The 10,464-nt window shown below is 30.0% G+C and overlaps 2 protein-coding genes across 3 annotated transcripts; one reads left to right on the forward strand and one right to left on the reverse strand.

Annotated features, from left to right (window-relative positions):
* Positions 1-225: 225 nt before the first annotated feature.
* LOC107435640 (ubiquitin carboxyl-terminal hydrolase 3) lies at positions 226-5,165 on the forward strand. Of its 2 annotated transcripts, none has more exons than XR_009639233.1 (9): positions 226-423; positions 1,778-1,909; positions 2,079-2,117; positions 2,438-2,543; positions 3,184-3,242; positions 3,341-3,415; positions 4,104-4,165; positions 4,260-4,336; positions 4,929-5,165. XR_009639233.1 is itself a non-coding variant. In XM_016047263.4 (9 exons), the coding sequence occupies exons 1-9, from the start codon at positions 349-351 to the stop codon at positions 5,013-5,015; spliced, it is 699 nt and encodes a 232-aa protein (XP_015902749.3). In that variant the 5' UTR covers positions 227-348; the 3' UTR covers positions 5,016-5,165. The 2 variants fall into 2 exon arrangements, 1 of the variants encoding a protein (XP_015902749.3); XM_016047263.4 differs by having other exon boundaries at positions 227-423; positions 4,117-4,165.
* Positions 5,166-5,593: 428 nt separating this feature from the next.
* Positions 5,594-6,207, reverse strand: LOC132803954 (oleosin 16 kDa-like). The gene has a single exon (XM_060817815.1). The coding sequence runs from the start codon at positions 6,130-6,132 to the stop codon at positions 5,707-5,709; it is 426 nt and encodes a 141-aa protein (XP_060673798.1). The 5' UTR covers positions 6,133-6,207; the 3' UTR covers positions 5,594-5,706.
* Positions 6,208-10,464: the final 4,257 nt, after the last annotated feature.

Raw genomic sequence — 10,464 nt, forward strand, 5'->3', positions numbered from 1 at the left:
TAATTAATGTATATATTTATATAGATACTATCAAGATAAACTACCAAAATTTTTTTCGAATTTCGTGTCTCAAATATCAAGACCAAGCCGTATGAAAGATAGAGAAAATGAAAGCAGAGACTATTTGGGCTTTCAGAAAGTTATCAAGGCCCATAGGACTCCTCGCAAATACTTTTCCAAATCAACCACTCCCCAACCTATATATATAAAAAGCAAAGAGGAGCAAAATTCATTTGCGAAGTCTTTTCGAACACACAAAGCCCTAACAATCATTTTTCACTTTTGTTTTGAACGAAATAAAAAACAAAGAGAATCTCATTTTCTGAGAAGAGAAAAAAAAAAAAAAAAATGGCTGCTTTGGATGAAAGCGCTTCTGCTAAGAGATGGCTTCCTCTTGAAGCTAACCCCGATGTTATGAACCAGGTAAAAACAACCCCCTTTTTTTTTCCTAGTTCTAATTACTAAATCGATTTTTTTTTTTTGATTGTTTCTTGAGAAAATGTTGGAAAACGAAAGAAAGTATTATTATTATTTTTTTATTTTTAGTTTTTGGTTTTTGGGTTACATGGAAATGATCGGACGCTGAGATCCGAGCAGAGCGTGGTTGAATTTTGATTGGGAAAGATCGAATTTCTTGATTTTTATTGATTTTAGATTTTGCTATGAGAGTTTATTTCGAAGAAGATTTTTTTTCTTTTTTTTTTCTTTAATTTTCTGATATTTTGTTCAGATAAAATTTGTTGTTGTTGGTTGTGAAGTGAAGATATGTGATAGTGACTGAAGCGGTTTTAAGCCACGTTATATATGTGTATATATATATATATATAAAATTATTATTATTATTATTTGTTTTTTTGCTTTTTTCCTTTCGATATTTTGTTTAGAGTTTTTTTGGTTTCTGGAAAAATTAAAGTGAATGTCTATAAATTTGGAAATTAACCCAGGGTCTAAACAAAACTAAGTCGTAGTAGTACGTTTAATAGCTTTTTTTTCCTTTCTTTTTTTTGTTTTTTTTGTTTTTTTTTTTTTTTTCGTTCTCCTTTTTCTGTTCTATAACAATTATCATATATATATATATATATATGTATGTTATGTGAATGTAATTTCTCTCTATTGAATAGAAATTGTAGAGCAGACTTCTTGTTAAGAAAATATCTCTTCTGGTTTCTTAAACTGATCTAAAAATTTTGAAGTTTAAGGTGCCGTTTGGTAACCTAAAATGTTTTTTACTGTTTGTTAGAGTTTGCTAGGTATCTCAGTTAAAAGTTATGGTTATTTGAGATGTCTAATAATATTTTCAGTTAAGCAAATTATTCACAACTATGTAAGGAAAAAAAAGAAAAAAAAAAAAAAAATCAACTACGTTACCAAATGATACTAAAGAACTTATGAACTTAAGTGGAAGTAAAAGAAAATACCTAGTATCAGGATGGACTCTCAGTTTAGTAAGCTGATGTTAGTAATGTCACTTAATTTAAGGCTATCAAATTTCTGAGAGAGTGGTATCCCACATAAAAGTTTTCTATAAAAAGAATAGGGATAACTGTACTGTGAGCTGTTAAATTAATTCTAATATCAGCTTTTAGGATACTCATTTCTACACTGCTTTCAAATACAATTTTAAAACCTGATTTGGGAAATTTTTTATTTCTTAGGAAGTGGACTTTTCCTGATTAAGAAGGATGTTCTTTTTATAAGCATTTTACTTAAAAGACTTGAATAGTAATATGAATGTACAGGAAAACATGTTAAATTATATCGTTTTTCCAATGTGCAGTTTCTCTGGGGCCTTGGTCTTAAAGAAGATGTAGCAGAGTGCTATGATGTTTATGGCTTGGATGAAGAGCTTTTAGAAATGGTCCCAAAGCCTGTACTTGCTGTGCTATTTCTTTATCCCATAACTGGACAGGTATTTGTTTTGCTTTTGTCTCAGTTTTGAAATGTTTCATCCTATCTTCCTGAATGACTATATGATGGTCATCGTGTATAATTTAAAACTCTCTCTTTCTGTGTTCTTGCTTTGATGTAATGAATAAATATATTTTTCTGCCAATTTAACGAAACCCAAATTTTCTCAGAGCGAAGAAGAGAGAATGCTGCAGGCAAATGAAAAACAGGTGAATGTGATGATTTGCGTAAAACCTTTACTGTTTATCTGCAACTGTTTGTTTTGTTTTATTTTTTCCTTTCCATATTACCCTTGTTGTTTTTTTCAACATTAGTCTATTGAATGTATGTATTACTTTAATCTTTCATCAGTTTCTTGGAGTTTTGTCAGTAAACTTTTTATTAGTTTTATACCCTTTTTGCTTCGTGTCCTTTAAAATGTTAATATATTTGTATAATGTAGGGAAAAAAATAAAAAATAGAAGTGTGTCATAGTTATTTATGGAGTAATACAAGTTATTAGGACCTGACAATACAATTGTGGCTGTAGGAACCTCATGGGAGAGTTTATTTTATGAAACAAACTGTGGGCAATGCTTGTGGAACAATAGGTCTTCTGCATGCCATTGGAAATATTACTTCAGAGATCAAGCTTGGTAAGTTTTAGAAATATAGTTTTCTTAATAGACAAGTTCTGGCTATACATTATTACATCTTCTTGGTTGTGTTTTATCATTCTTTTTCCCGCTTTTGAGGCTTGCTATTTCTTCATATCAAGCACTGAGTTTTAGAGGGCTATCTCAAATATTAACATATTTGTATGGGTTGATGAGCTCTTGAAATTGCTGAAAGATGGTCTTCATAATCCAATTTTCAAGTAGGTGTTACATAAACATTTTCAAGTTGGGATTACATAAACATTCTTTCTAAGCTTTAATCCTTTCCAGGCTTTCTACTTTAGAGCATATCGGAACTTTTGTTTGGCACAACTCACAGTTACATCATGCTAGGAAGTGAGAAACTGGACAAGTCCCTTGTGGTTATGAGACCTAGATATATTCTAGCTGCAGCCTAAGGAGTTTGTGTAATACTTTGAAAAGCTGAAGCCTTAAACGTCTGATATCTAAAACTTAAAACAGGCTTTTTTTCTTTTTTTTTTTTTTTTTTTTTTTTTTTTGGGTTTTTGTGAAAAACATTGTTCCCATTATAAGTAGTAATCTTGGTATTATACAAAAAAGGGCTTTTATCATAAATTTACATGTTAACTTCTTTCTTGGTTCTGATTATTTTTTTCAGTTGATGAATCCTTCTTGGATAGGTTTTTCAAATCTACTGCAAGCATGAATCCATTGGAGGTTTATTTTTTCTCTGTTCATTTTCCTCAGTTTGTTAAATTGGTATCATACAAGGTAAATTGGCATCTCAGTTTTATTTGTTTTCCATACTTGCATAGCGTGCAGCATATCTTGAGAGCGACAGAGAAATGGAAGTTGCTCATGCAGTAGCTGCTACTGGTGGTGATACAGAGGTGAGATCTATTAGTACGTAGTGAATGATGATGCAATGTTATGGTTTCCCACTTCCCCTGGGGATGGGAAGTTTGTAAAGATCCTCATGATTTAGCCATTAATATTCTTTATTATTGAGAACCATCTACGTTAGATGGATCCTTTTATAGACCCTCGGTCGTGAGAACCTATTAGTACTCATTTGGGTTTCAATAGACTTCTAATATCAACTTTGATATGATTATGTAATTTTTATAGTGAGGAACTGTAGGTTTTCAGCTCTGCAATAAAGAATTGAACCATCAAGTTTTGTGGTGTTAAAATGTATATAAGCTTTATAGATCAAACAACAGAAGCATTTTTAAAATCTATTTACTCTTATATGGACAACAATCTAGTGAAAGGTCTTAACAAATTTTTAGGTTATCTGTACATAGAACATGGTCACGGGATGATCTTTATTATAGGTGTACCCATTGATAGAGATCATGGGGAAGGGAAATAGGATGTATTTATTGGTAAAGACATGGTGGGAAGACAAACAGACTGATTTCAGGAGTAGGTGATGTAGTATAATTAAGTTGTTCGAAAATTAATTTTCCAAATGAGATAATAGGAATAAACTATTTTAAATTGAAGGTGAACAACGAATGCTAATAAGTTGGATGTGAACAAAAGTTTTTGGTTTGTCTCTTCTTGTCATACCAGATTTTCTTTGCAGGCTTCACGCAACGTGGACACCCATTTTATCTGCTTCGCATGTGTGGATGGTACGTACCTTCGTAAATGATCAGTAATGCTTTTAGCAGAGCTTTAAAAGCAGTATTATATGTTAACTTCTATCTAAACTACATTTCTATACAGGGGTACTTTATGAGCTTGACGGTAGAAAGACGGGACCAATTTCTCATGGTGCTTCTTCACCAGACAGTCTATTACAGGTATGTACTTACACTGAAATTTATCTATATTTGTTTTATATAAATAAAGTCTATTACTTGCCTACAAAAATTTCTAGTATTTTTATTTTTATTGTTTTTGAAGAAAATATCTTCCATTGTGAAAATGTGTTAGTTTCAAATTTATAAAAGGAGAAGAAGGTAGATTAGCAATAGGTAGATTTGGTTTCCAATGTTTGGAGAAGGCAATTATCTTTATTACAGAGTTCCAAGTGCACCATATTTATTGGCTATACTTGTACTGCTGTAACTTGAGAGCAAGTTGAGCCAATAAACTGGACCTAACTTTATATTTTAAGGCAAACCCTCGTTTAAGTAACGAATCGTATGACTATGTTTCAATTGGTGTGTGATTCAGTCGAACACATACATCTCTCTCTCTCTCTCTCTCTCTCTCTCTCTACACTGTAGTAAAGTTATGCCAATAAAATTTTTCGCTATAATCTTAATTCGTTGGCCTCTAACCCATCATATAAAGAAGCATATTTTCCTTCTATAATTTATCCTGTTTAATTACTTGTTCACTAATGCATTCACTTTCCTCTACCTTACTTTTACCTTGTTCTTTAAACAGGATGCTGCTAAAGTCATAAAGGGCATTATCCAGAAAAACCCCGACTCGCTCAACTTCAATGTGATTGCCATTTCAAAGAAAGCTTGAACAGTTTGAGATTGTCCCCAAGGTTTCTCACATAGAATATGTCGATGCTGTAGTACTACGTGATGTAATTTTTAGTATTCTCTGTAGTCTGAAATAACTTTTTTCACAATTATTATTTTCATATAGGCTTTACAGCCCCCATTCCCATAAGATCATGTACCTGTTGCCTTGAGTAAGCAAAAACTAATTAAGTGATTTGCCAGAGGCCCTTACTCGGCTTACCTTTTTAACGGCTCTTAAAATGTACTAACAGAGGCTGTCTTAATCCACATTAAGGTTCTGGCTTACCGAGTCAAAAATTGAATTAATTGATTATCTCTATGTAGATATGTGGATGATCTTCTGAAATAGAAAATTTGAAATGCCGAAACCTACATACGGAGATTCTGTCAGCCCTATGTTATATGTTTCCTACTTGGGTGGTATAATTTATTCCATTTACTTCCATTGGATGCCCTATGTAATCATTTCCATTGGAATGTATAAAAGCGTAAAGTTAAGATTGAATTAAAGCGATATTGAAGTGAATTCAGTACAAGGGAAACAAAAGGGGATTAAAAAAAAAAAAAAGAAAAAAAGAAATACAAACAAAAGCTTATTATTGATGGCCAAAAGGATAAAAGGAACACGTTTCTCTTTAGCGGTCATTTATTGGCATAGATCTACAGCTATTTCATCCATTTTTTCATATTTACAATAATACTCTCCTCTTTCGTGGTACTTCCCAGTCTTCTTCACCTTGGTCATGATGTTCCCTACCATTACTCACAATGTTTGCAATCATGTTTCCTAGCTGATCAAGTTTGTCTGCACCAAGAGGGTGCTTTCCTGCTGCATAGTTATACATCCAATACAACACGAAAGCTCCGGCAGCGCCCAACCCACTGGAGGTAACGAATCCGGCAAACAACAAAAACAGAGTGATAGCAGCTGGGACTAAAACTGGGCTGAAGAGGACCAGCAAAGGTGTGGCCAAAACCAAAGCAATGACAGTTCCAGTGAGTGTGAGGCCTGAGAGGAGTTCTAGAGAGCCACCGAAGGCTGCTGCTGTGGAAGCCCTGGCAAATTGGTAAGTGAGGGTGGATTGGTGTTGGTATTGGCGATCATTCTGGGCCATTTGGTAGAGAGAGATTGAATCTTAAAAGTGAAAGAATTGATAAAGTGGAAATAAAAATTAATGGAAGGATTTTGGATGGGTTGGAATAGCAGGTCTGTATTTGAAGGGGTGTGGAAATCGGTGGTGATATGCATGATGGACACGTGAAGAGAGAGAATGTTTGACGTGTCTTGTTTTTGTTTTTCAGTCGCAGATTTGCATGATGCTTAGCTTGCTTTTTGTTGACACCTGTATTTATTTCTTTTATCAAGTTCTCCTTCTATTTTATTTTATTTTATTTTGCTTTTTGAGTTTGTTGGTATTTTATTGAATTTATCTAAAATTTTAAATATATTATTAAATTTTAATTTTTAAAAAATCTAAAAATTAATAAAATTTATTAGAATATTCTTATAGAATATTATTTTATTATTTATTCAATTGAGTGTTTGAATTTAAATTAATAATTGATGAGTTATTTTTTTAGTTATCAGATCATATCATATTAGAATATTTTTATTTTATATTGAAAACATACTTTTGCATACTAGCTATCTTTTTATATTGTAATAGAATATGATGGATGTAGTAAGTATATCTAGGTTACTGAATCCTGGGTAGGTTTTTTGATTTAAGTTGGTTGATTTAGATTTCATTCACACTCTTTTGTGTTCTTCGTCGTAAATATTGTGGTAAATATTATTATGGTGTCTATTTTAAGGAGATAACAACGAAATCATAGTTATAATACATACGTGGCAATTGTTAAAAACATTTTTCTCGTAGCCATGTTAAATATTAAGGATGCAAATCTAGTAATTAGATAAATATATATATATATATATATATAGAGAGAGAGAGAGAGAGAGAGAGAGAGAAAGAGACGTTTCTCTTTATGTGTATATATAAATTTAGTAATAGATATGTTTCTCTCTATACATATGTAGGGGACTTGGGAGTCATACATGCTAGGTGGCTGCATTAGCGTCGTACATGGTAGCAATTGGTAGCTATAGGTCCACCAGATGTAAGTCATGCAGTTGCAATATTGCATTGTATTTATCCACTCTTTTAAAAGTTTCTACAGGCTGGCTAAGTCTAATGCAATTAAGCTTTTTGACAAGTCAATCGTAAGGAAATTAGCCTTTGTTTACCTATATATTCCTAGTTTCCTCCATCCACAAATAGAGCAAATCAATCGTCCTTACAGTTCATGCATGTTTGACAATTTTGTTTGAGGTATATGGCATATTAAACTCTCAGTTTACAAGGAACGCGATCAAAGTGAAAGATGCATCTATTTTTAACCAGGGTGGAGTTAGAAAAGTAATTTAGGAGGCTACATTGTAAATAGATTCAAATTACGGGTTTGAACCATATATAGTTTAGGCTTTAAAAAATAATACTTACTAACATACATTATTACTAGTAATTTAAGTTTTAATAACATAAAAGAACTATAGGTTAGGAGTGGCGATTCGTGTCACTGTGTTGTAATTGTGTCTACCAATCTATTAATCTTGTCAAAATTGCTCAAACTGAACACTATCCATTTATTAACCGTATCAGAAATCTTCAACCCGAACACGATTCATTTAATAAATAAGTAACCTGACACGATCCATTTAACATGTTTATTAAATAAGTCAAACTTGGATCAACACGATCTGTTTATATAAAAATTTACCCATTTATACGAAATTGAACTGTTTATACGAAATTGATCTGTTTACATAAATTGATCCGTTTATATAAAATTGATACATTTATACGAAATTGATCTATTTACATGAAATTTACCCAATTAAATAAATTAATTTATTTAAATTTTTAAATTAAATTATATATGTAAAATTATATAATTATAGTAACAAATTTACACTAATATAACATATAATATGATAATATAACAATATCATATAATAGTTATATATATCTATATATATATATAATATAAGTCTAATACTATTTCTCTAAAATAATATAAAAAATTTAATTAATAATCATGCTTCTAATTTTTGACATTTCTAATACTCCTAAGTATATTAATTTTATTTTTTCTATATCCAGAATTCCATACATATATTAAACATATTATATTTAAGTAAATAAATATTATTTTAATAATTTTTATTCTATATTTTTTTAATTAATAAAAAAATTAATAATACAACTTTAAATAAATTTGTAATTTAGTAATAAAAAATATTAGTTAAAATTTTATTGATGATAAATTTAATATATTAAATTATATTAAAGTTATAATTTAAACGGGTTATAATCGTGTGAGGTTTGATTAACACGTTAATTGACACATTTAGTCAAACAAGTCAATTTGAATCAATTTTGGGTTAAACGGGTCAATCCGATGACATATTTAATAATCATTTTAAACGGATTGATCCGAATTTAAATCGACCCATTTATAATAGACTCAAAATTCTCTAATTTTGTGTCATTTTCGAGTCTTGTTACCATATCATGACCTAAATTGCTACCTTATTATTGGTTGAACTTTACAATAATGTTGTACAATATTTTCTTTAAAGGACATTTAGATGAGTATTTTTGTTTTGGACATCATACAAGCTATTGATTATAAAAATACAATTAACAATGTTAGAAAATGTATTTATTAGCAGCTCTCAAAAAGTATATTCAAATTAGAAAACTATACTAATAAGTAATTAAGAAAAAAGGCATTAAATAAATAAAGTAGAAAACAAACAAATAGAAATGAAATACCAAAATTTTAATGAATACTAATATTAGAATAATAATGCTTGCATAGAATATTGATGTATACTAATAAGATAATACATTTTCAGGACAAAATAATACATTTTTAAAATAAAATAATAACTTTTTTTTTTTGGTATAAAATAATACCTTAATTAGGAAGGCAAAATATAATTTTCTTACTTTTTTAAAAAATATTATATGCCATTGTAAAAAATAATAAAAAAATGGCCCCCCGGATCAAAGAGTGGCTCCGCCACCGAATTAGCAAAGATCCAATTTGGATCGAATATTGATTTCGAATAATTTTGTGTATATATATATATATATATATATATTAACCAGGTTTAGGAAAGGTATTTAAGTTCAAGATTTTATCTGGACCAATATTCTACAACATATCTGAGCCAAACTGATATATGTAGTAATAATTATGCATATATTTTACTTATTTACCAGAAAAGAATATTGCATAAATTTTAAGCTTAGAATTTATACTGAAAACACAATGCATATGTATGTTATTGATCATCCATATGACTTCAAATGCAATTGCATTTTTTACCTTTAATTTTTTTATTATTTTTGTTAATTGTTATTAATTGTAATTAGCGTATTCTAATTTAAAGTAATATTTTTTTTTAGTTATTTTCAACGCGAAAATTCGATTTATGGCATTCTGGTTGAATTGAATTTGAAATAAACAACAGTTAGTAGCTTGAAATACTAAAGGGTACTGGGTGTGTTTCTAATTGAATTGAATAAATTTTCTCACTTTAGTTCCTGAATTTTTTTATTTTTTGGGTACTTTGTCCCTAAAATCATATTTTGCTTGAAAAATAGTCCTTAAAGTGCTTAAATATTATCTGTTTAAGAACCATTTTAATAAGAGAAATTCAGTTTAAAGAGCATTTGTGTAAGTAAAATTTAAGTTTAGGGATTAAAATGTCAAAAATTCAAATTTAAAGACTAAAGTATCAAAACATGTCAAAAATTCAAATTTAAAGACTAAAGTATCAAAACATGTTCAGTTGAGGGGAAAACGCACAATTACCTAAGACAGAAATGCAAATATATCAAACAAGACAGCCTAAATGTTTTTTACCAAAATAAAAAACACAAAAATAAAAAATAAAAAAATGTCTAAATTGTTGTGTTAAAATTTCGTCACCAGCTTCTCCATGGAATCAACTCAAGCTCTACGACCTCCATTGTTGTGCAACTCAAGCTTCACAATGTTTCCTATATAATGAACAAATATCCAACGCCTAGGTTAATTCTCATCAAATTAAGCTCTTTCTACCCCATGAAAAAAATTTATAAAGTGGGTGTCTCCATGGAAAATAAAGAACATTTTCTTTAGCTTGTGCGAGACGAAGATGAAGACTCAAAGTGAGAGAAAGAGAGAGAGAGAAGTGAAAGTGGCCTAAGAATTGAAGCTCACCTCTTTTGTAACATCATGAAAAGAATGTATAAAATATGGAGGGTTTGTGAATTTATTAATATAAACCCTAGAAACTTTAGATTGATGAAACATGGCTAAGGGTCCAAAACCATAAGTGCTCTTAGAGCATTTTTAATGGCACTGTTTATTGTTGAATTTTTTTTTTTATC

Source organism: Ziziphus jujuba, chromosome 6 (genome assembly GCF_031755915.1).
Source record: "Ziziphus jujuba cultivar Dongzao chromosome 6, ASM3175591v1".
NCBI classification, from domain to species: Eukaryota; Viridiplantae; Streptophyta; class Magnoliopsida; order Rosales; family Rhamnaceae; genus Ziziphus; species Ziziphus jujuba.

Excerpts from the sequence above, each read along its gene's own strand:
- LOC107435640 (XM_016047263.4), top strand. The coding sequence starts at position 349 with ATGGCTGCTTTGGATGAAAGCGCTTCTGCTAAGAGATGGCTTCCTCTT. Across the intron at positions 3,416-4,116 it reads CTACTGGTGGTGATACAGAG|GCTTCACGCAACGTGGACAC; the intron begins GTGAGATCTATT and ends TTTTCTTTGCAG. Across the intron at positions 4,166-4,259 it reads CTGCTTCGCATGTGTGGATG|GGGTACTTTATGAGCTTGAC; the intron begins GTACGTACCTTC and ends ATTTCTATACAG.
- LOC132803954 (XM_060817815.1), bottom strand. The coding sequence starts at position 6,132 with ATGGCCCAGAATGATCGCCAATACCAACACCAATCCACCCTCACTTAC.